General features: G+C 40.7%; 1 protein-coding gene and 1 pseudogene across 2 annotated transcripts; one reads left to right on the top strand and one right to left on the bottom strand.

Annotated features, from left to right (window-relative positions):
• Positions 1–181: 181 nt before the first annotated feature.
• Positions 182–25,384, bottom strand: LOC106593250 (uncharacterized; annotated as a pseudogene). The gene is made up of 5 exons (XR_014379577.1): positions 24,754–25,384; positions 24,245–24,342; positions 23,936–24,113; positions 18,823–19,810; positions 182–1,522 (listed from the first exon to the last, which is right to left on the bottom strand). The product of XR_014379577.1 is annotated as an uncharacterized LOC106593250 (transcript).
• On the top strand, positions 8,123–11,106 carry LOC123725396 (uncharacterized). Its single transcript, XM_082958383.1, has 2 exons — positions 8,123–8,171; positions 10,076–11,106. Exons 1-2 carry the CDS (start codon positions 8,123–8,125, stop codon positions 10,768–10,770), a joined length of 744 nt encoding a protein of 247 aa, XP_082814509.1. The 3' UTR covers positions 10,771–11,106.
• Positions 25,385–26,075: the final 691 nt, after the last annotated feature.

Below are 26,075 nucleotides of genomic sequence, written 5' to 3'. Positions count from 1 at the left end.
CAGTAGCTTTCCATCTAAGTTGTCAATGCCAGGAGGTTTGTCATTATTGATCGATAACAATTTTTCCACCTCTCCCACACTAACTTTACGAAATTCAATACTTGCACTGCTTTTCTTTCATTCTGTATTTTTACAAGTTCTTTCTCCATCATTCTTTATATCATTGATCAAGAATTCATAATAAAGTTTATTCTTTTGTTGAGTTTGGTCACATAATTTCTCAATTTGCAGTACGTAAGCCAGCCAGACTTATTAGCCATTCCTTTTGCCCCATCTCCTTCAACCATACAGATGATCAATTCCTCATCAATCCATGGAGCAATAACAGTTCTAACAGTCAGTTTCTTAACAGGTACAGGTTTATCAATAATTGGAAGAAGCAATTTCATATGGTAAAAACAGGTAAACACATTATCAGTCAACAATATAAGACAACGGGAGCACTGTGTATGTTCTCTGATGAATTTTAAGTCAATGAGATGTGAAATATCAATATACACAAAGAGAAGTAATTTCTCTCTCCTGTGTGGATTCTCTAATGACGTTTAAGTGACTGTTATGATTAATATGTTTTCCCACAGTCTGAGCTATTGTAAGCATTTTCCTCTGAGTGCAGTCTCATGTGTTCTTTCAGGCTTACTAAATGGGCAAATGCTTTGCACACTGGGAGGAGTGGTAAAGCTTCTCCCCTGTGTGTATTGTCTCATGCCGTTTCAGCTTCCCTGACTGGTTGAAACACTTTCCACAATGGGAGCAGTGGTAAGGCTTCTACCCTGTGTGTATTCTCTCGTGTTTTTTCATGTTCCCTAAATCGTTAAAACTCTTTCCACACTGGGAGCATTGGTAAGGCTTCTCCCCTGTGTGTATTCTTTCATGTTGTTTCAGGGCCCTTAATAGGTTAAAACACTTGCCACACTGGGAGCAGTGGTAAGGCTTCTCCCCTGTGTGTATTCTCTTGTGTTGTTTCAGGGCCCCTAACTGGTTAAAACACTTGCCACACTGGGAGCAGTGGTAAGGCTTCTCTCCTGTGTGTATCCTCTTATGTTTTGTCAGGTTCCCTAAATGGTTAAAACTCTTTCCACACTGAGAGCAGTGGTAAGGCTTCTCCCCTGTGTGAATTCTCTTATGCTGTTTCAGGTCCTTTGACAGGTTAAAACACTTGCCACACTGGGAGCAGTGGTAAGGCTTCTCCCCTGTGTGTATCCTCTTATGTTTTTTCAGGTTACCTAAATGGTTAAAACTCTTTCCACACTGGGAGCAGTGGTAAGGCTTCTCCCCTGTGTGTATTCTCTTATGTTGTTTCAGGGCCCCTAACAGGTTAAAACACTTTCCACACTGAGAGCAGTGGTAAGGCTTCTCCCCTGTGTGTATTACCTCATGTTGTTTCAGGGCCCCTAACAGGTTAAAGCACTTGCCACACTGGGAGCAATGGAAAGGCTTCTCCCCTGTGTGTATCTGCTCATGAGCTTTCATGTTTCCAAAGTGACTAAAACTCTTTCCACATTGGGAGCAGAGGTGTCGACTTGCTGGTTTGGACGACTTTGGTTCCTCCAAGTTTGGTTTTCCTCCTGCCAAAGACAGTGTTTAGTATAAGACAGAGCAGAATTTAATCTCCACGTGATAAAACTGCCTTGCTATGAGGTTTAAACCAAATCAGATCCCTCAATAACCTGAGGCCAGCTTTCAAACATTTCATTATTTAAAACAATCTTTGTGTGATTTTAAAACAAATGTTGTAGAGCATCCTGGTAATTACTGATATGTTTACATTACTTAATTTTATTTCTGTTTTATAAGTCAGAACACAAAACACTAGACAGTTCTATGACACTCAAGATACAAGACATCGCTGGATTCCTATCAAGCAGGTGGTTGTAAATATATAACCTTCATAGCTGTATGATACAGAATGTGACCTACACACCCTCACTAGGGTAGGGGGCACTATTTTCACCTCCGGATGAAAAGCGTGTTCAAAGTAAACTGCCTGCTACTCAGGCCCAGAAGCTAGGATATGCATATAATTAGTAGATTTGGATAGAAAAAACACTTCAAAGGTTCTAAAACTGTTTAAAAAATGTCTGAGTATAACAGAACTGAAATGGCAGGCAAAAACCTGAGGAAAATCCATCCAGGAAGTGCAATTATTTTGAAATGGCTGTTTTTCCAAGGAAAGCCTATCCACCATTTAAAGGGATAGGACCCAGATTCCGTTCCCTATGGCTTCCACTAGTTGTGAACAGTCTTAAGACATTGTTTCAGGCTTTTATTCTGAAAAATTTGGGAGAATGACAACTTTGAGTGAGTGGATAATGGGATGTACACAGAGCTGTTTTCTGCGCACGACCGAGAGCGCGCCATTCTTGTTTTTCTTTTATATTGACAACGCTATTGTCCGGATGAAATATTATTGATTATTTAGGCTAAAAACAACTTGAGGATTGATTATAAACATCGTTTGACATGTTTCTACGAACTTAACGGATACTATTTTGAATTTTGTCTGCCTGTTGTGACCGCATTTGAGCCATTGGATTACTGAACAAAACGCGCAAACAAAATTGAGGTTTTTGGATATAAAGAGGGACTTTATCGAACAAAACAAACATTTATTGTGTAACTGGGAGTCTTGTGAGTGCAACCATATGAAGATCAAAAGGTAAGTGATACATTTTATTACTATTTCTGAGTTTTGTGACTAATCTACTTGGTAACTGTATGTAATGTTTTGTGTGCTGAGTGCTGTCCTCAGATAATCGCATGGTTTGCTTTCGCCGTAAAGCCTTTTTGAAATCTGACACGGCGGCTGGATTAACAACAAGTTAAGCTTTATTTTGATGTATTACACCTGAGATTTCATGAAAGTTAAAGATTTATAGTAATTTAACCTGTTAGGGCTAGGGGGCAGTATTTACACGGCCGGATAAAAAACGTACCCGATTTAATCTGGTTATTACTACTGCCCAGAAACTAGAATATGCATATAATTATTGGCTTTGGATAGAAAACACCCTAAAGTTTCTAAAACTGTTTGAATGGTGTCTGTGAGTATAACAGAACTCATACGGCAGGCAAAAACCTGAGAAGATTCCAAAAAGGAAGTGGCCTGTCTGACAAGTTCTTGTTCTTCTTGACTCTCTTTATTGAAAACTGAGGATCTTTGCTGTAACGTGACACTTCCTACGGCTCCCATAGGCTCTCAGAACCCGGGAAAAAGCTGAATGATGTAATTCCAGCCCCTGGCTGAAAAACATTAGCGCCTTTGGTAAGTGGTCTATCAGAGGACAATGACACTGAGGCGCGTGCACGAGGCGACCCCATGTTTTTATTTTCTCTCTCTTTGTACTAAAACACAGATTCCCGGTCGGAATATTATCGCTTTTTTACGAGAAAAATGGCATAAAAATTGATTTTAAACAGCAGTTGACATGCTTCGAAGTTCGGTAATGGAATATTTAGAAATGTTTTGTCACGAAACGCGTCGGGCGCGTCACCCTTCTTTACCCTTTCGGATAGTGTCTTGAACGCACGAACAAAACGCCGCTATTTGGATATAACTATGGATTATTTTGAACCAAACCAACATTTGTTATTGAAGTAGAAGTCCTGGGAGTGCATTCTGACGAAGAACAGCAAAGGTAATAACATTTTTCTTATAGTAAATCTGACTTTGGTGAGGGCTAAACTTGGTGGGTGTCTAAATAGCTAGCCCTGTGATGCCGGGCTATCTACTCAGAATATTGCAAAATGTGTTTTCACCGAAAAGCTATTTTAAAAACGGACATAGCAAGTGCATAGAGGAGTTCTGTATCTATAATTCTTAAAATAATTGTTATGTTTTTTGTGAACGTTTATCGTGAGTAATTTAGTAAATTCACCGGAAGTTTGCTAGTTCCCTGGAAGGATGCTAGTTCTGAACATCACATGCTAATGTAAAAAGCTGGTTTTTGATATAAATATGAACTTGATTGAACAAAACATGCATGTATTGTATAACATAATGTCCTAAGATTGTCATCTGATGAAGATCATCAAAGGTTAGTGCTGCATTTAGCTGTGGTTTGGGTTTATGTGACATTATATGCTAGCTTGAAAAATGGGTGTCTGATTATTTCTGGCTGGGTACTCTGCTGACATAATCTAATGTTTTGCTTTCGTTGTAAAGCCTTTTTGAAATCGGACAGTATGGTTAGATTAACGAGAGTCTTGTCTTTAAAATGCTGTGAAATAGTCATATGTTTGAAAAATGGAAGTTTTCGGATTTTAGGAGTTTGTATTTCGCGCCACGCCCATCATTGGATATTGGAGCAGGTGATCCGCTAGCGGAACGTCTAGATGTAAGAGGTTAAGCAGCTTGGAAAATTCCAGAAAATTATGTTATGGTTTTATAAGCTTCTGATAGGCTAATTGACATCATTTGAGTCAATTGGAGGTGTACCTGTGGATGTATTTCAAAGGCCTACCTTCAAACTCAGCGCCTCTTTGCTTGACATCATGGGAAAATCTAAGGAAATCAGCCAAGACATCAGAATTTCTTTTGTAGACCTCCACAAGTCTGGTCCATCCTTGGGAGCAATTTCCAAACGCCTGAAGGTACCACGTTTATCTGTACAAATAATAGTACGCAAGTATAAACACCATGGGACCACGCAGCCATCATTCCCCTCAGGAAGGAGACTCGTTCTGTCACCTAGAGTTGAACGTACTTTGGTGAGAAAAGTGCAAATCAATCCCAGAACAACAGCAAAGGACCTTGTGAAGATGCTGGAGGAAACCGGTACAAAAGTATCTATATCCACAGTAAAACGAGTCCTGTATCGTCATAACCTGAAAGGCCACTCAGCATGGAAGAAGCCACTGCTCCAAAACCGCCATAAAAAAGCCAGACTATGGTTTGCAACTGCACATGGGGACAAAGATCGTACTTTTTGGAGAAATGTCCTCTGGTCTGATGAAACAAAAACATAACTGTTTGGCCATAATGACCATCGTTATGTTTGGAGGAAAAAGGGGGAGGCTTGCAAGCCGAAGAACACCATCCCAACCCTGAAGCACAGGGGTGGCAGCCTCAGGTTGTGGGGGTGTTTTGCTGCAGGAGGGACTGGAGCACTTCACAAATATATGGCATCATGAGGAAGGCAAATTATGTGGATATATTGAAGCAACATCTCAAGACATCAGGCAGGAAGTTAAAGCTTGGTCGCAAATGGGTCTTCCAAATGGACAATGACGCCAAGCATACTTCCACAGTTGTGGAAAAATGGCTTAAGGACAACAAAGTCAGGGTATTGGAGTGGCCATCCTTTAGAAAATTTGTGGGGCAGAACTGAAAAAGCGTGTGCGAGCAAGGAGGCCCACAAACCTGACTCAGTTACATCAGCTCTGTCAGGAGGAATGGGCCAAGATTCACCCAACTTATTGTGGGAAGCTTGTGGAAGGCTACCCGAAACATTTGACCCAAGTTAAACAGTTTAAAGGCAATGCTACCAAATACTAATTGAGTGTATGTAAACTTCTGACCCACTGGGAATGTGATGGAAGAAATAAAAGCCGAAATAACTCTACTATTTTCTGACATTTCACATTCTTAAAATAAAGTGGTGATCCTAACTAAGACAGGGAATTTTTACTAGGATTAACCTCTCTAGGGTCGGCGGGACGAAATCGTCCCACCTACTCAACAGCCAGTTGAATCCCGTGGCGCGTTATTCAAATACCTTAGAAATGCTATTACTTCAATTTCTCAAACATATGACTGGGACAGGCAATGTAACATCCACAATGTTTTTAGGGAAAGTTTTTGTAAAATATGCAACTAGCATCAGATCATCTTGAAACGTTCTCTCTAAAGCTAACTTTCAAGGTTTTATATGGTCTATTGGCTTCTCTCTTTTCATTGGCAGAATCCTTTTTCAGTGTTATGATATTCATAACATCCATATCCACCAGTCTATCTTCATGTCAACTAACAGAACTCTGCTGGTTGTCCTGGTAACAGATACCAGTGGGCAGATCTATTGTATTTGTTCAAACTAAACCACAGCACTTACTTTGATGTGTCAAATCTGATCCTTTCTTCTCTTCTCCTCCTCTCACAGTTCCACTCAGCGCCGTTGTTTTCCTGCAGTCCACCAGCAGTACAGACAACCTCTTCATACCCAGCAGTAAGGTGCTACCAGGAGAGGCACGACGCGGGGACTCCGGGAGGGAGGAAGGGCTAGCATTGTCCTGGTAACCATAAAGAGGGGACACAGACACATAACATTATGGATGTTGATGTCACTGTTGTCATGAAGTGCTTTACAGAAACCCAGCCCAGATAGAGCAAGCTGTATGCTAGACCAGACCAAGCTGTACCATCTGGTGTTCTGATCTGGAGAGACTCTTCTCTGCCTCGTCAGCATCAGGATGTTGTTGAGGCTCCCCTGAGGATCCACGATAGTCATGTCTCTCACCTGTGTGAACGAGAACATCAAACAGACGGTAAACTTATCACCGTCTATTGCAATCAAGAGGCATGAATATGTCTAAAATGGCCACTTTCATCATGATTTTGTAAAATATTGTTTGTGTTGCAAATGTAAAGGGTCATTTCCACAAAAAGGGTAATTTCCACAAAATGGGTGCCTTTTACGTCCCTTTGATATTTTAATTAGAAATATTGATCCAATTTTAAAAGCCTGTTATATTAGATGAGGTGAACTTTAATCCAGACCACATGGAGAATGAGAATTCCATACGTCGAGGTCCCAAAAACATATGTACCAATGGCAGATTGTCCCTTAAACAATTCCTACAGTTCTGAACAACATATTCAAGTGTAGAACTGAAGTAGAATGCCCCTTTAAAACAACACATTATTTCAATAACTGCATAGTGCCCCTGTTTTTATGACAGTACTCACTGGTTGAAATCCGATCTTCAGCCTCCTCCTTTTTCACTCCCAAAACGTCTTCCTCCTCATTAATTGAGATAGCCTCCTCTTCCTCTTTTGCTTTAAAAGGTTCTTTCTCTTCTTTCAATGTTATGGCATCTTCTTCCTTTTTGATTCTGAAAGCTTCTACCTCCTCTTCCACTTTGACAACCTCTTTCCCATATTCCTCTTTCACTGTAATATCATTCTCTTTTTCTTTCAATGTGATAGCCTCCTCTTCCTCCTTTTTCATCCTGAAAGCGTCTTCCTCTCCTTTCATCAGAGCTTCTTTCTCCGTCTAGTTTAGTGATCTCATGCTGCGGGCGATTAGTCTAGCGCATTAGCAATTTACCACATTTGCTAATTTAACAAGCAAATTACGTTTAAATGAACTAGTAGATAGGTAAACAGAATAATATACACAAGATTGGTCTAAAGAGCTCCAATGTTTCAGTTTTATGTTCGCTAGCAAACCACCGCGTTGGTTGAATCAGAAGCCTTTTGTCGCTGTTGAAGAAGCCTCCAGTTCCGTCCACTAGATTATACGTCACGGAGAGGCGCTGAAGATGGCGGCGAGTGCAGATGAGATTTCGGCTTGCTCCGAGTAACCTTAACTTTTATCCCTCTCAAACTTACTTAAATGTAACGGAACTTGGCTTATAGTAAACACAATAGAGAACAACGCATAGTTGACCGCTAATTTGATCTGAAACTTTGAGAAATGGAAGAAAAAATGTGCGAAAGAGCAAAGGGAGGAGAAGGCAGTTGCTAACTGAGCACTCATACATTGGAGAAAAGCCGCCACCTGACTCCTCGGGAGAAGAAATGGATTCTGGACATTCGGTTGATTCTGAAAATGCAGTCAATAGTCCTGCACCCAAAAAGACAGAAAGAATTGTCTTTACGCGAACTACAGGTCAACATAATTGACGCTGTCTCTGCAAAGATAAACGAAAGAGCCGAGGGTCTGGAGAAAATGATACGCGAAAACACATCAAAAATAGTTGACCTCGAGACCTCTGAATCATGCATACAAAAGTGTCGAAGAGCTTAAACTTGCAAACACTGCTACATCTGAGAAATGCACTGCTCAGGAGAAGACCTTTGCAGACATGCAAGAGCGCTTAGGACCAGGATGAGAATGTGAAGCGCTTAGTAAGAGACATCTGTAACCGTGTGGCACCGGACTTCCCCGATGGATATATGGATATGGCTGTGGATGTCGCTCGTCGTATTGGGAAGAAACAAGATGCCTTTCGTCAGCCGCTCGATCATCATCCAGTTTGCTTTTCGCACAGCGAGAGATGCAGTTTGGAAGAAAGCAACGGAAAGCGCCTTTCTGAAAGAGAGAACTTAGATTCGATGAGGACTTGACTGCAGCAGACAATGCAGCAAAGGCTAAATTGTGGCCTCTTGTACAACAGGCCCGAAATCAAGGAAAGGGTGGATACTACAGGGGAATCAGAGCCTTTTTCGCCAACGGAAAAGAAATACGACCGGGGTGATTTGTTCTGTCGGTAGGTTTACAAGGTAGCTCCTTCCCCACTGCAAACTGAACGTTCTAGTTTTGAAATATGGTGTTACTGTTTTACAGGTTAACCTCTCTAGGGAACAGCCAGTGGAATCCTGTGGCGCGTTATTCAAATACCTTACAAATGCTATTACTTCAATTTCTCAAACATATGACTATTTTCCACCATTTTAAAGACAAGACTCTCGTTAATCTAACCACACTGTCCGATTTCAAAAAGGCTTTACAACGAAAGCAAAACATTAGATTATGTCAGCAGAGTACCCAGCCAGAAATAATCAGACACCCATTTTTCAAGCTAGCATATAATGTCACATAAACCCAAACCACAGCTAAATGCAGCACTAACCTTTGATGATCTTCATCAGATGACAATGCTAGGACATTATGTTATACAGTACATGCATGTTTTGTTCAATCAAGTTCATATTTATATCAAAAACCAGCTTTTTACATTAGCATGTGACTAGCATGCATCCGTAATGGGTCTGCGGTCAAACGACCACCCCTCATCACTGTCAAACGCTCCCTAAATCACTTCAGCGAGCAGGCCTTTCTAATCGACCTGGCCCGAGTATCCTGGAAGGATATTGACCTCATCCCATCAGTAGAGGATGCCTCGTTATTCTTTAAAAGTGCTTTCCTCACCATCTTAAATAAGCATGCACCATTCAAAAACGATTGAACCAGGAACAGATATAGCCCTTGGTTCTCTCCAGACCTGACTGCCCTTGACCAGCACAAAAACATCCTGTGGCATACTGCATTAGCATCGAATAGCCCTCATAATATGCAACTTTTCAGGGAAGTTAGGAACCAATATACACAGGCAGTTAGGAAAGCAAAGGCTAGCTTTTTCAAACAGAAATTTGCATCCTGTAGCACAAACTCAAAAAAGTTCTGTGACACTGTAAAGTCCATGGAGAATAAGAGCACCTCCGCAAAATTATTTACATTCTCAAAACTTTTGGCCACGACTGTACATTAAATTCCCTGGCAACAGCTCCAGTGGACATTCCTGCAGTCAGCATGCCAATTGCACGCTCCCTCTGAGACATCTGTGGCATTGTGTTGTGTGACAAAACTGCACATTTTAGAGCGGCCTTTCATTGTCCCCAGCACAAGGGGCACCTGTGTAATGATAATGCTGTTTAATCAGCTTCTTGATATGCCACACCTGTCAGGTGGATGGATTATCTTGGCAAATTATAAATGTTGACTAACAGGGATGTACTTTTTGTGCACAATTTGAGAGAAATAAGCTTTGTATACGTATGGAAAAATTCTGTGACCTTTTATTTCATTTAATGAAACATGGGACCAACACTTTACATGTTGCGTTTATATTTTTGTTCATTATAGTTACTATCAGTTTTAGGAACATATGATGTCATAGTGAATATTTGAGTTTTTTTATGAAAATACTTTTTCTTTCACGTCATATATAGACTTACTATATATAGTATATACATATAATCAGGAAGCTCTACAACATCATTTGTTTTAAAATCACACCAAGATTGTTAAAACTGTTATTGAGGAATCTGATTAGGATTTAACCTCGTAGGCAGTTTTATCATGTGGAGGTTTCATTCAGGTCTCTATTTAAATAAACACTTTGTCTTTGGCAGGAGAAAGACCAGACTCGCAGGAACCAGAGCCAGAGACGTCCAAACCATCAAGACGACACCTGTGCTCCCACTGTGGAAAGTGTTGTAACCAGTTACGGGACCTGAAACAACATGAGAGAATACATACAGGAGAAAAGCCATACCACTGCTCCCAGTGTGGAAAGAGTTTTAACCAGAAAGGATACCTGATACAACATGCAAGAATACACACAGGGGAGAAGCTTTACCACTGCTCCAAGTGTGGGAGGGGTTGTAACCAGTTAAGAAACCTGAAAATACATGAGAGAATACATACAGGAGAAAAGCCGTATCACTGCTCCGAGTGTGGAAAGAGTTTTACCCACTTATGTGGCCTAAAAACACACAAGAGAATACACACAGGGGAGAAGCCTTACAACTGCTCCCTGTGCAGAAAGGGTTTTAACCTGTTAGGGGACCTGAAACGGCATGAGAGAATACACACAGGGGAGAAGCCTTACAACTGCGCCCAGTGTGGAAAGAGTTTTACTCACTTATGTAGCCTGAAAACACATGAGAGAATACACACAGGGGAGAAGCCTTACCACTGCTCCCAGTGTGGAAAGGGTTTTATCCAGGTAGGGGCCTTGAAACAACATGAGAGAATACACACACAGGGGAGACGCCTTACCACTGCTCCCAGTGTGGAAATAGTTTTACCCAGTTATTGCACCTGAAAGGCCATAAGAGAGTGCACACGGGAGAAGCCTTATTGCTGGTCCCAGTGCGGAAAGTGTTTTACAGAGTTAAATGATATGTGAGAACACACAGGAGAAGCCTTTGAGTTTTAATCAGTTAGGTAACATGAGAACACATGAGATAAAACACACAGGAGATAAGGATGTAGGCTGCTGCTGAACAATAGGACATAGGACAGGTTCAGGCCCAATACATGGTGGGACAGTAGTCCCCAGAGACTCTTAATGTGTATTGACTTTCCAGTGTTTTCCCTACTGCATGTATTGTAGTGGATTTGTTTGCTGACTTCACAAAATAAATGTCCATGTAAATGGCCTAAGTCTATATTTCCATGTAAATGGGCTAAGTATATTGTATCGTACCACTGCTCTCATTTTGTAAATGAAATCATAAACTTCCGACTTCAACTGTACATATATGGACGGGCGATGTCAGAGAGGAACGGACTAAGATACAACAGAATAGTATAGAAAACAGTATATACATATGAGATGAGTAATGCCAGATATGTAAACATTAAGTGATTAAGGTACCGTAGAATAGTATAGAATACAGTATATACAGTTGAAGTCGGAAGTTTACATACAGTTAGGATGGAGTCATTAGAACTTGTTTTTCAACCACTCCACGAATTTCTTGTTAACAAACTATAGTTTTGGCAAGTCGGTTAGGACATCTACTGCATGACACAAGTAATTCTTACAACAATTGTTTACAGACAGATTATTTCACTTATAATTCACTTTATCACAATTCCAGTGGGTCAGAAGTTTACATACACTAAGTTGACTGTGCCTTTAAACCGCTTGGAAAATTCCAGAAAATTATGTCATGGCTTTAAAAGCTTCTGTTAGGTGAATTGACATAATTTGTGTCAATTGGAGGTGTACCTGTGGATGTATTTCAAGGCCTACCTTCAAACTCAGTGCCTCTGCTTCACATCATGGGAAAATCTAAAGAAATCAGCCAAGACCTATGAAAAAAATTGAAGACCTCCACAAGTCTGGTTCATCCTTGGGAGCAATTTCCAAACACCTGAAGGTACCATGTTCATCTGTACAAACAATAGTACGCAAGTATAAACACCATGGGACCATGCAGCCGTCATACCGCTCAGGAAGGAGACGCGTTCTGTCTCCTAGAGATTAACGTATTTAGGTGCGAAAAGTGCAAATCAATCCCAGAACAACAGCAAAGGACCTTGTGAAGATGCTGGAGGGAACAGGTACAAAAGTATCTATATCCACAGTTGAACGAGTCCTATATTGACATAACCTGAAAGGCCGCTCAGCAAGGAAGAAGCCACTGTTCCAAAACCGCCATAAAAAAAGATAGATTATGGTTTGCAACTGCACATGAGGACACAGATTGTACTTTCTGGAGAAATGTCCTCTGGTCTGATGAAACAAAAATAGAACTGTTTGGCCATAATGACCATCGTTATGTTTGGAGGAAAAAGGGGAGGCTTGCAATCCGAAGAACACCATCCCAACCGTGAAGCACGGGGGTGGCAGCATCATGTTGTGTGGGTGCTTTGCTGCAGGAGGGACTATGGCACTTCACAAAATAGATGGCATCATGAGAGAGGAAAATTACGTGGATATATTGAAGCAACATCTCAAGACATAAGTCAGGAAGTTAAAGCTTGGTCGCAAATGGATCTTCCAAATGGACAATGATCCCAAGCATACTTCCAAAGTTGTGGCAAAATGGCTTAAGGACAACAAAGTCAAGATATTGGAGTGGCAATACAAAGCCCTGACCTCAGTCCTATAGAACATTTGTGGGCAGAACTGAAAAAGTGTATGCGAGCAAGGAGGCCTACAAACCTGACTCAGTTACACCAGCTCTGTCAGGAGGAATGTGCCAAAATTCACCCAACTTATTGTGGGAAGGCTACCCGAAACATTTGACCCAAGTTAAACAATTTAAAGGCAATGCTACCGAATACTAATTGAGTGTATGTAAACTTCTGACCCACTGGGAATGTGATGAAAGAAATAAAAGCTGAAATAAATAATTCTCTCTACTATTATTCTGACATTTCACATTTTTAAAATAAAGTGGTGATCCTAACTGACCAAAGACAGGGAATTTAAATGTATTTGGTTAAGGTCTATGTAAACTTTTGAATTCAACTGTATATCCTACCATGACTATATCCAACCCAGTTCCTTAATATACACTATCGTTCAAAACTTTTAGAACACCTCAGTTTTTCCAGTTTGTATTGAAATTCATACAGTCTTAATATACTCTGAAATTAAAGCATCGAACAAATAAACAATTGGAGACAAACAAAAAATCATGCAGTTGTTTTGTTTAACAACATTTTATCCCCAAAAATTTGACTCATCAAAGTAGCCACCTTTTAACAGCTGAACACACTTGTGGCATTCTTTCTTCAATGGAAATAAAAATAATTTGGAATATTCTTCCAAACACTGTTGCATAAGTTCCCACAATATGTTGCACTTGTACGGTTGCTTTCACCCTAAATGAATAAAAACTGGAAAAATGGGGGTGTTCTAAAACTTTTGACCCGTAGTGTATATATATATATATATATATTACTGAACAAAAATATAAATGCAAAATGCAACAATTTCAAAGATTTTACTCTGTTACAGTTCATAAAAGGAAAAAAGTCAATTGAAATAAATTCATTAGGCCCTAATCTATGGATTTCACATGACTGGGAATACAGAGAGGGAGAGAGAGAGACACACACAGCTGTATGTGAGCATTTTTAAACAGGTTTTTTACAAAAAGATAGATTTGGAGTTAGGGACATATACCGGATGCTAACCTCCACAGCATAACCTTCACTTCAGATTCAAAACTCCAAACCTACAACCTAATTGATGTAATTGAATTAAGATGCTGAGTTGGGGTTTTAGGCTGGGTTTCTGTATAGACGTTAAGCTCTCTTTTAAAACCATATTGATGATTTTTTTTTATTTCACCTTTATTTAACCAGGTAGGCTGGTTGAGAACAAGTTCTCATTTACAACTGCGACCTGGCCAAGATAAAGCAAAGCAGTGCGACACAAACAACAACACAGAGTTACACAAGGAATAAAAAACAGAGTCAATAATATAGTAGAAAAAGTCCATATACAGTGTGTGCAAATGAGGTAAGATAAGGGAGGTAAGGCAATAAATAGGCCATAGTGGCGAAGTAATTACAATATAGTAATTACATACTGGAGTGATAAATATGCAGAAGATGAATGTGCAAGTAGAGATACTAGGGTGCAAAGGTGCAAAATAAATAAACAACTGTATGGGGATGAGGTAGTTGGATGGGCAAAGGAATTGGCTTTGGGGGTGACCAGTGAAATATACCTGCTAGAGCGCGTGCTACGTGTGGGTGCTGCTATGGTGACTAGTGAGCTGAGATAAGGCGGGCCTTTACCTAGCAAAGACTTGTAGATGACCTGGAGCCAGAGAGATTGGCAGAGTCAGGTTGGAGACCTGTGCCAACTCACCCGTGCTTACTGTGGGGGGTGAGTGACCGAGCAAGCATCATGTTATGCTGAGTTACGCACTGTGTCGCCAGTGCGCAGCTACAGCCCGGTGCGCTCGGTGCAAGCTCCTCACAGGTGCCGTGCTAGAGTTGGCATTCAACCAGGAAGGAGTATGCCTGCTCAGCGTTCCTGGTCTCCGGTGTGTCTTTGCGGCCCAGGTTATCCTGCGCCAGCTCTACGCACGGTACCCCCAGTTAACCAACACAAACCTGTGCGACCTGTCACCATGCCTCGCGCTTGTCGGGCTACGGAGGTTATCTAGCCAGGACGGGTTGAGCCAGCCATAAGCTCCAGACCTCCAGTGCGCCTCCACAGCCCAGTACGTCCTGTGCCTGCTCCCCGCACTAGCCCTGAGGTGCGTGTTACCAGTCTGGCGCCACCTATGCCAGCCCACGCATCAGGCCTCCAGTGCGCCTGCCCAGTCCAGAGCTTCCAGCGATAAGACGGCCTACAGTCCGGAACCTACTGAGACGGCCTGCAGCCCGGAACCTACTGAGACGGCCTGCAGCCCGGAACCTCCTGAGACGGCCTGCAGCCCGGAACCTACTGAGACGGCCTGCAGCCCGGAACCTCCTATGACGGCCTGCAGCCCAGAGTCTCCAGCGGCGGCCTGCAGCCCAGAGTCTCCAGCGGCGGCCTGCAGCCCAGAGTCTCCAGCGACGGCCTGCAGCCCAGAGTCTCCAGCGACGGCCTGCAGCCCAGAGTCTCCAGCGACGGCCTGCAGCCCAGAGTCTTCAGCGGCGGCCTATGTGCCTTTCTAAATCATGTCCAATCAATTGAATTTACCACAGGTGGACTCCAATCGAGTTGTAGAAACATCTCAAGGATGATCAATGGAAACAGGACGCACCTGAGCTCAATTTCAAGGCTCATAGCAAAGGGTCAGGGAACTGCAGAAATGTATAAAAAGCTTGTTTCAGCTTTGATATTATGGGGTATTGTGTGTAGATTGCTGAAGAAATTGTTTTATTTAATCCATTTTAGAATAAGATGTAACGTAACAAAATGTGAAAAAAGTCAAGGGGTCTGAATACTTTCCAAAGAAACTGTAAGTGATTGAGGAGAGAGCATCATTGCTATATTCTAATTAAAATCATTGACCCATAAGAGAACACATGACCAAAGCAATGCGTGACCCATATAGAATTAAAACAACATTCATCTTAATGAGAAATATAATGGAATAAACAAATGTTTGCATAACTAAAGACATGAAAACTGGTGGGAACATTGTATTTAGCTAGGATTTCACAAGGTCAGGAAGGTTACTGAGAATAACAATAGACAATAGTAAATGTTACTAGTTTAGGGATGAAGATAGTGAAGGTTCATCAATGTTAAAGATGTTTTTTAATTGGCGTGGAAACAACATTTATTCAACCAGTGGGAGGCTTGTAAATGCCCCCAGGAAAGTGGAATGAGGAAGTCTTCATTGAGACAATGATAAACAGCAATCCATGGGAGAGTTGTGGTGGATATTATACAATAAGGATCTGCTGGAGTCCAAGTCAAACCAAGATTCTTTATTTCTGAGCTCAGAGAGAATAACAGAGTTTGGTATTTCATTAGGATCCCCATTAGCTGTCGCAAAAGCAGCAGCTACTCTTCCTGGGGTCCACACAAAACATGACACATAATACAGCACATCAATAGACAAGAACAGCTCAAGGACAGAACTACATACATTTTGTAAAAGGCACATGTGGCCTACATATCAATGCATACACAAACTATCTAGGTCAAATAGGGGAGAGGGGTTGTACCGTGAGGTGTTGCTTTATCTGTTTTTTGAAACCAGGTTTGCTGTTTATTTGAGCAATATGAGATGGAAGGAAGTTCCATGCAATAAGGGCCCTATATAATACTGTACACTTTCTTGAATTTGTTCTGGAAACTTGGGGACTGTGAAAAGACCCCTGGTGGCATAAGTGTGTGTCAGAGCTGTGTGTAAGTTGACTTGTAAGAACTTTGATGATATCTGTACATGATAGGAACACCTGTGATGACAAAAGTACAATGATTCATGTTTTGCTTGAGATTAAGAATCAGTGGTATATTTACATTTTAGTCATTTAGCAGACGATCTTATCCAGAGCGACTTACAGTAGTGAATGCATACATTTCATTTCATGCACTTTTTTTTTTTTTTTTTGTACTGGCCCCCTGTGGGAATTGAACCCACAACCCTGGCGTTGCACACACCATGCTGGCGTTGCAAACACCATGCTCTACCAACTGAGCCACAGGGAAGGCAGACACCTTGCAAGTGCATGAAAAGGTCAACTGTACAAAGTCAGATGTTTGTGTGTTGAAACTATATTTTAGGTAACAGATGGATAAAGGGAACTAAGAGTTCCTGTTGATACTATGTTCCAGTCTTACTTCTAGTCTGACATGATAGCAATAAGGGGAAGAGTGATTGGGAAACTAACTGCCAATAACACAATAAGCTGAACTCCACCTAGCAGAGACATCTTTGTATTAGCAACTTTTAATTATGAGCTTATATGGTATTAAAGTTAAGGGACATCACCCTGGGCGGGGTGATCCTCAGCAGGGGATAAAAAGGGAAAACACCATCTTTTGAACTGAGTCTCTTGCTTGCAAATTGCTGTAAGTGTATACTCCGGGTTGCAATCCTTACTAAACAAACTAACCTCTGATCAAATAAGTTTTCCTGTGGTCTCTTCTGTGCATATAGGGCAGAATTCCCTTACAGACTATGCAAACAATTTGGGATTTTCAACACATTCATGTTTCTTATAAAAATAAGAAGTGATGCAGTCAGTCTCTCCTCAACTCTTAGCCAAGAGAGACTGGCATGCATAGTATTTATATCAGCCCTCTGATTACAATTAAGAGCAAAACGTGCCGCTCTGTTCTGGGCCAGCTGCAGCTTAACTAGGTCTTTCCTTGAAGCACTGGACCACACGACTGGACAATAATCAAGATTAGACAAAAGTAGAGCCTGCGGAACTTGGTTTTTGGAGTGTGGTGTCAAAAAAAGCAGAGCATCTCTTTATTGCGGCTAGACCTCTCCCCATCTTTGCAACCATTGAATCTATATGTTTTGACCATGACAGTTTACAATCTAAGGTAATGCCAAGTAATTTAGTCTCCTCAACTTGTTCAACAGCCACACAATTCATTACCAGATTCAGCGGAGGTCTATAACTTAAGGAATGATTTGTACCAAATACAATGCTCTTAGTTTGAGATGTTCAGGACCAGTTTATTACTGGCCACCCATTCCAAAACAGACTGCAACTCTTTGTTAAGGGTTTCAGTGACTTCATTAGCTGTGGTTGCTGATGCGTATATGGTTGAATCATCAGCATACATGGACACACATGCTTTGTTTAATGCCAGTGGCAGGTCATTGGTAAAAATAGAAAAGAGTAGAGGGCCTAGAGAGCTGCCCTGCGGTACATCACACTTTACATGTCTGACATTAGAGAAGCTTCCATTAAAAACCCTTTGAGTTCTATTAGATAGATAGCTCTGAATCCACGATATGGCAGAGGTTGAAAAGCCACAGCACAAACATTTTTTCAATAATAGCAGCTCCCACAATCTTCTTATTATCAATTTCTCTCAACCAATCATCAGTCATTTGTGTCAGTGCAGTACATGTTGAGTGCCCTTCTCTGTAAGCATGCTGAAAGTCTGTTGTTAATTTGTTTACAGAGAAATAGCATTGTATTTGGTCAAACACCATTTTTTCCAACACCTTGCTAAGAGCTGGCAGCAAGCTTATAGGTCTGCTGTTAGAACCAGTAAAGGCCCGAGGACAAAGACTTTCCGCTAGGCTCAGATTAAAAATATGACAGATAGGAGTGGCTATAGAGTCAGCTACTGTCCTCAGTAGCATTACATTTAAGTTGTCAAAACCAGGAGGTTTGTCATTATTGATCGATAACAATTTTTCCACCTCTCCCACACTAACTTTACGAAATTCAATACTTGCACTGCTTTTTTTCCATCATTCTTTATATCATTAATCTAGAATTCATAATAAAGTTTATTCTTTTGTTGAGTTTGGTCACATAATTTCTCAATTTGCAGTACGTAAGCCAGCCAGACTTATTAGCCATTCCTTTTGCCCCATCTCCTTCAACCATACAGATGATCAATTCCTCATCAATCCATGGAGCAATAACAGTTCTAACAGTCAGTTTCTTAACAGGTACAGGTTTATCAATAATTGGAAGAAGCAATTTCATATGGTAAAAACAGGTAAACACATTATCAGTCAACAATATAAGACAACGGGAGCACTGTGTATGTTCTCTGATGAATTTTAAGTCAATGAGATGTGAAATATCAATACACAAGTTAAGAGAAGTAATTTCTCTCTCCTGTGTGGATTCTCTAATGACGTTTAAGTGACTGTTATGAGTAATATGTTTTCCCACAGTCTGAGCTATTGTAAGCATTCTCCTCTGTGTGCAGTCTCATGCCTTCTTTCAGGCTTACTAAATGGGCAAATGCTTTGCACACTGGGAGGAGTGGTAAGGCTTCTCCCCTGTGTGTATTGTCTCATGCCGTTTCAGCTTCCCTGACTGGTTGAAACACTTTCCACACTGGGAGCAGTGGTAAGGCTTCTCCCCTGTGTGTATTCTCTCATGTTTTTTCAGGTTCCCTAAATTGTTAAAACTCTTTCCACACTGGGAGCATTGGTAAGGCTTCTCCCCTGTGTGTATTCTCTCATGTTTTTTCAGGTTCCCTAAATCGTTAAAACTCTTTCCACACTGGGGGCAGTGGTAAGGCTTCTCCCCTGTGTGTATTCTCTCATGTTTTTTCAGGGCCCCTAACAGGTTAAACCACTTTCCACACTGGGAGCAGTGATAAGGCTTCTCCCCTGTGTGTATTCTCTCATGTTTTTTCAGGTCCCCTGAATGGTTAAAACTCTTTCCACACTGGGAGCAGTGGTACGGCTTCTCCCCTGTGTGTATTATCTCATGTTTTTTCAGGTTCCCTAAATGGTTAAAACTCTTTCCACACTGGAAACAGTGGTAAGGCTTCTCCCCTGTGTGTATTCTCTCATGCCGTTTCATTACCCCTGACTGGTTGAAACACTTTCCACACTGGGAGCAGTGGTAAGACTTCTCCCCTGTGTGTATTATCTCATGTTGTTTCAGGGCCCCTAACAGATTAAAACACTTGCCACACTGGGAGCAGTGGTAAGGCTTCTCTCCTGTGTGTATTCTCTCATGTCGTTTCAGGGGCCCTAACAGGTTAAAACACTTGCCACACTGGGAGCAGTGGTAAGGCTTCTCCCCTGTGTGTATTATCTCATGTTGTTTCAGTGCCCCTAACAGGTTAAAACACTTGCCACACTGGAGGCAATGGAAAGGCTTCTCCCCTGTGTGTATACGCTCATGAGCTTTCATGTTTCCAAAGTGACTAAAACTCTTTCCACATTGGGAGCAGAGGTGTCGACTTGCTGGTTTGGACGTCTTTGGTTCCTCCAAGTTTGGTTTTCCTCCTGCCAAAGACAGTGTTAATTTTAAGACAGACTAGAATGAAATCTCCACATGATAAAACTGCCTTGCTATGAGGTTTAAACCAAATCAGATCCCTCAATAACCTGAGGCCAGCTTTCAAACATTTCATCATTTAAAACAATCTTTGTGTGATTTTAAAACAAATGTTGTAGAGCTTCCTGGTAATTACTGATATGTTAACATTACTTAATTTTATTTCTGTTTCATAAGTCAGAACACAAAAAACTAAACTGTTCTATGACACTGAAGACACAGACATCGCTGGATTCCTATCAAGCAGGTGGTTGTAAATATATAACCTTCATAGCTGTATGATACAGAATGTGACATACACACTTCCTTAACCTCACTAGGGTAGGGGCACTATTTTCACTTCCGGATGAAAAGCGTGCCCAAAATAAACTGTCTGCTACTCAGGCCCAGAAGCTAGGATATGCATATAATAGATTAGTAGATTTGGATAGAAAACACTCCAAAGTTTCTAAAACTTTTAAAATAATGTCTGTGAGTATAACAGAACTGAAATGGCAGGCGAAAACCTGAGGAAAATCCATCCACGAAGTGCAATAATTTTGAAATGGCTGTTTTTCCAATAAAAGCCTATCCACAACTTAAAGGGATATGACCCAGATTCCGTTCCCTATGGCTTCCTCTAGTTGTGAACAGTCTTAAGACATTGTTTCAGGCTTTTATTCTGAAAAATTAGGGAGAATGACAACTTTGAGTGAGTGGATAGTGAGATGTACCCAGAGCTGTTTACTGCCCGCGAATGAGAGCGTGCCTTTCTTGTTTTTCTTTTATATTGACGACGCTAGTTTACGGTTGAAATATTATCGATTATTTAGGCTAAAAACAACCTGAGGATTCATAATAAATATCGTTTGACATGTTTCTACGAACTTAACAGATACTATTTTGAATTTTTGTCTGCCTGTTGTGACCGCATTTGAGCCATTGGATTACTGAACAAAACGCGCAAACAAAATTGAGGTTTTTGGATATAAAGAGGGACTTTATCGAACAAAACAAACATATATTGTGTAACTGGGAGTCTTGTGAGTGCAACCATACGAAGATCAAAGGTAAGTGATTAATTGTATTGCTATTTCTGACTTTCGTGACTAATCTACTTGGCTGGTAACTGTATGTAATGTTTTGTGTGCGAGTGCTGTCCTCAGAAAATCGCAGTTTGCTTTCGCCGTAAAGCCTTTTTGACATCTGACACGGCGGCTGGATTAACAACAAGTTAAGCTTTATTTTGATGTATTACACTTGTGATTTCATGAAAGTTAAATATTTATAGTAATTTAATTTGAATTTTGCGCTCTGCAATTTCACCGGATATTGGCCAGGTGGGACGGTACCGTCCCACACCTCCTAGAGAGGTTAAAACCTAATTAAAAAATGAATAAATTACATTGGAGACAGACACAAAGCACATCAGTAACGTCTCCCCATTGTCGATAGGGTCGACACAATGGCTTTTCTTTATTTAGACGTTCACACATTTTGACTATCAATAATGTCATGATATTTTGGGTAAAGTAAAAAAGAAGGTGAAATATTGTGGGTAGATGTTCCAAACAATATAAATATGTAAAGTGTTGGTCCCATGTTTCATGAGCTGAAATATCCCAGATTTTTTATCATACGCAGGAAAGCTTATTTCTCTCAAATTTGGTGCACACATTTGTTTATATCCCTGTTAGTTAAAATTTCTCGTTTGCCAAGACAATCCATTTACCTGACAGGTGTGGCCTATTGTTTAACACTGTTTTGGTTACTCTATGATTCCATAAGTGTTATTTAATAGTTTTGATGTCTTCACCATTATTCTACAATGTAGAAAATAGTAAAAATAAAGAAAAACCCTTGAATGAGTAGTTGTGTCCTAACTTTTGACTGGTACTGTATATGGTTGATTCCGTGGGAAAGTCAACCTGAACATGTGTAACGGAGGTAAGAACGTGCCGTAAGATCACTCCACAGCTAGCTTGAAACGTCACAGATGGAGCTATCCAACTGGTACCTTCTGTATAGCTCAATAGGTTTATTGTCAAGGAGAGAGGTCACGCATGTTGAGAAGCAGAGGATCATTAGTTTGAGCCAAGTATGGGGACAGTGGAGGAAGCTAAACTGTAAGCAGTACACTGATGTCAGTTACATGAACAAGAAAAGTTAGTCATTTCCAAATGAAACAATGTTATTTAAAGTCTATATGTTGGAGTTTATTTGACCTGTTAAAGTAGATTTCACAGCTTTTAGAAAAGGCTGACAGTTTTTATATATATATATATATATATATATATATATATATATATATATATATATATATATAAACCGGAGTATATATATATATAGTTGAAGTCGGAAGATCACATACACTTAGGTTGGATACATTAAAACTCGTTTTTCAACCACACCACAAGTGTCTTATTTCACTTATAATTCACTGTATCACAATTCCAGTGGGTCAGGAGTTTACATACACTAAGTTGACTGTGCCTTTAAACAGCTTGGAAAATACCAGAAAATTATGTTATGGCTTTATAAGCTTCTGATAGGCTAATTGACATCATTTGAGTCAATTGGAGGTGTACATGTGGATGTATTTCAAAGGTCTACCTTCAAACTCAGTGCCTCTTTGCTTGACATCATGGAAAAATAAAAATCAGCCAAGACTCCTAGAGATGAACGTACTTTGGTACGAAAAGTGCAAATCAATCCCAGAACAACAGCAAACGACCTTGTGACGATGCTGGAGGAAACAGGTACAAAAGTATCTATATCCACAGTAAAAAAATGTCATATATCGACATAACCTGAAAGGCCGCTCAGCAAGGAAGAAGCCACTGCTCCAAAACCGCCATAAAAAAGCCAGACTCCGGTTTGCAACTGCACACGGGGACAAAGATCGTACTTTTTGGAGAAATGTCCTCTGGTCTGATGAAACAAAAACAGAACTGTTAGGCCATAATGACCATTGTTATGTTTGGAGGAAAAAGGGGGAAGCCTGCAAGCCGAAGAACACCAACCCAACCCTGAAGCACGGGGGTGGCAGCATCATGTTGTGGGGGTGCTTTGCTGCAGGAGGGACTGGTGGCCTTCACAAAATATATGGCATCATGAGGGAGGAAAATGATGTGGATATATTGAAGCAACATCTCAAGACATCAGTCAGGAAGTTAAAGCTTGGTCGCAAATGGGTCTTCCAAATGGACAATGACCCCAAGAATACTTGCACAGTTGTGGATAAATGGCTTAAGGACAATAAAGTCAAGGTATTGGAGTGGCCATCACAAAGCCCTGACCTCAATCCTATAGAAAATTTGTGGGCAGAACTGAAAAAGCATGTGCGAGCAAGGAGACCTAGAAACCTGACTCAGTTACACCAGCTCGGTCAGGAGGAATGGGCCAAAATCCACCCAACTTATTGTGGGAAGCTTGTGGAAGGCATCCCAAAACATTTGACCCAAGTAAAACAATTTAAAGGCAATGCTACCAAATACGAATTGAGTGTACGTAAACTTCTGATCCACTGGGAATGTGATGAAAGAAATAAAAGCTGAAATAAATCTCTCTACTACTACTACTATTCGGACATTTCACATTCTTAAAATAAGGTGGTGATCCTAACTAACCTAAAACAGGGAATTTTTACTAGGATTAAATGTCATGAATTGTAAAAAACGGAGTTTAAAAGTATTTGGCTAAGGTGTATGTAAACTTCTGACTACAACTGTACATTTGCATGTTTAACAAGTTCTGTAGATCAGACGTTAATGAAGCAATACAGACCACATTGAAGTGTCTGGAGTTTAGTTCTAGAGTCTTGTAAAGATAGGGGGGTTGACTGGGACAGGCAATGTAACATCCATAATATTTTTAGGGAAAGTTTTTGTAAAACATGCACCTTACATCAGATCATCTTGAAACTTTCTCTCTAAAGCTAACTTTCATCAAGGTTTTATATGGTCTATTGGTTTCTCTCTTTTCATTGGCAGAATCCTTTTTCAGTGTTATGATATTCATAACATCCATATCCACCAGTCTATCTTCATGTCAACTAAGAGATCTATTTTATTTGTTCAAACTACAGCACTTACTTTGATGAGTTAAATCTGATCCTTTCTTCTCTTCTCCTCCTCTCACAGTTCCACTCAGCCCCGTTGTTTTCCTGCAGTCCACCAGCAGCACAGACAACCTCTTCATACCCAGCAGTAAGGTGCTACCGGGAGAGGCACGACACAGGGACTCCGGGAGGGAGGAAGGGTTAGCGTTGTCCTGGTAACCATAAAGAGGGGACACACATATCATTATGGATGCTGATGTCACTGTTGTCATAAAGTGCTTTACAGAAACCCAGCCCAGACCCCGATAGAGCAAGCTGTATGCTAGACCAGACCAAGCGGTACCATCTGGTGTTCTGATCTGGAGAGACTCTTCTCTGCCTCGTCAGCATCAGGATGTTGTTGAGGCTTCCCAGAGGATCCACAATAGTCATGTCTCTCTCCTGTGTAAATGAGAACAGCAAACAGATGGTAAACTTATGACCGTCTATTGCAATCAAGAGGCATGAATATGTCTAAAATGGCCACTTTCATCGTGATTTTGTAAAATATTGTTTGTGTTGCAAATGTAAAGGGTCATTTACGTCCCTTTGATATTTTAAGTAGAAATTATGCCCCAATTTTAAAAGCCTGTTATATTAGATGAGGTGAACTTTAATGAAGACCACATGGAGAATGAGAATTCAATACATCGAAGTCCCAAAAACATATGTACATATGGCAGATTGCCCCTTAAACAATTCCTACAGTACTGAACAACATATTCAAGTGTAGAACTGATGTAGAATGCCCCTTTAAAACAATACATTGTTTCAATAACTACATAGTGCCCCCGTTTTTAATACAGTACTCACTGGTGGTAATCTGATATTCAGCCTCCTCCTCCTTTTTCACTCCCAAAACGTCGTCCACCTCCTCTTTTATTGAGATAGCCTCCTCTTCCTCTTTTACTCCAAAAGGTTCTTCCTCTTCTTTCACTACATTTTCTTCTTTCAATGTTACAGCATCTTCCTCGTTTTTGATTCTGAAAGCTTCCACTTCCTCCTCTTCCACTACATTTTCTTCTTTCAATGTTACGGCATCTTTCTCGTTTTTGATTCTGAAAGCTTCCACTTCCTCCTCTTCCCCATCTTCCCCTTTCACTGTAATATCATCCTCTTCTTCTTTCAATGTGATAGCCTCCTCTTCCTCCTTTTTCATCCTGAAAGCGTCTTCCTCTCCTTTCATCAGAGCTTCTTTCTCCGTCTAGTTTAGTGACCTCATGCTCCGGTCGATTAGCCTAGTGCTGTATCAATTTACCACATTTGCTAAATTAACAAGCAAATTACGTTTAAATGAACTAGTAGATAGGCAACAGAATTATATTCAAAACACTAAGAGTGATATAGACAAGATTGGTCTAAAGAGCTCCAATATTTCAGTTTTATGTTCGCTAGCAAACCACCACGTTGGTTGAATCAGAAGCCTTTTGTCGCTGTTGAAGAAGCCTCCAGTTCCGTCCACTAGATTATACGTCACGCAAGAAGCATCACCGGAAAGACTCATATCGCCATCTGCTGACTGGAGTGGGTAACGCAGATTGGAAAGAAAATTATGAACTAGTTTCATCTGGCTAACAATGTCATGAGTAGCAATTTAAAAACAGCCAGATGTTATGTTTTCTCTTACTTCTTACAGCCAATACTTTACTCCAGGGCTGACCTGCCCATTAGGTAGGATTAGGTGACAGATTAAAGACTATTCATTTTTTGTCATAGTTATTCTGAACCCACTGCCTGCAAGTCGTCGTTAAATTAGCCTAAGTGATTTGTATTTTCCTTAAACTTTCTGAAGAGGAAACAGCCCAGAAATGTCCCTGTCTGAGTGCATTTGTCTACCACTATGTGTAGCTGGTAGCGATGATGCTAATGACAACCATCTTCTGGTTGATGGAAAAGCTTTCCCCAAAACCTTGTCAATTAAATGTTAACTAAAAAGTAGTCTATGCCTACCTGACAGAATGATATCATGATTATTTGCATCAATCCAGTTGTGATTTGTTCAGCAAACTCTGCAATCACATCTGTGCTACAGAGACACCACTAACCAAGCAAGGCTCTTGCTGGTGCCACTTGAATTAAAGGGTATCTACACACAAAAATGAAAATGTCTTAGATTTTCCTCAGACTTCAAAAGT

This window comes from Salmo salar, chromosome 12, assembly GCF_965601325.2.
Source record: "Salmo salar chromosome 12, fSalSal1, whole genome shotgun sequence".
NCBI lineage: Eukaryota > Metazoa > Chordata > Actinopteri > Salmoniformes > Salmonidae > Salmo > Salmo salar.
This window is presented reverse-complemented; position numbering and strand designations above follow the sequence as displayed.

Coding starts and splice junctions, on each gene's coding strand:
- LOC123725396 (XM_082958383.1), top strand. CDS start 8,123: ATGGCTGTGGATGTCGCTCGTCGTATTGGGAAGAAACAAGATGCCTTT. Junction 8,172..10,075: donor GAAGAAACAAGATGCCTTTC/GTCAGCCGCTCG, acceptor TGTCTTTGGCAG/GAGAAAGACCAGACTCGCAG.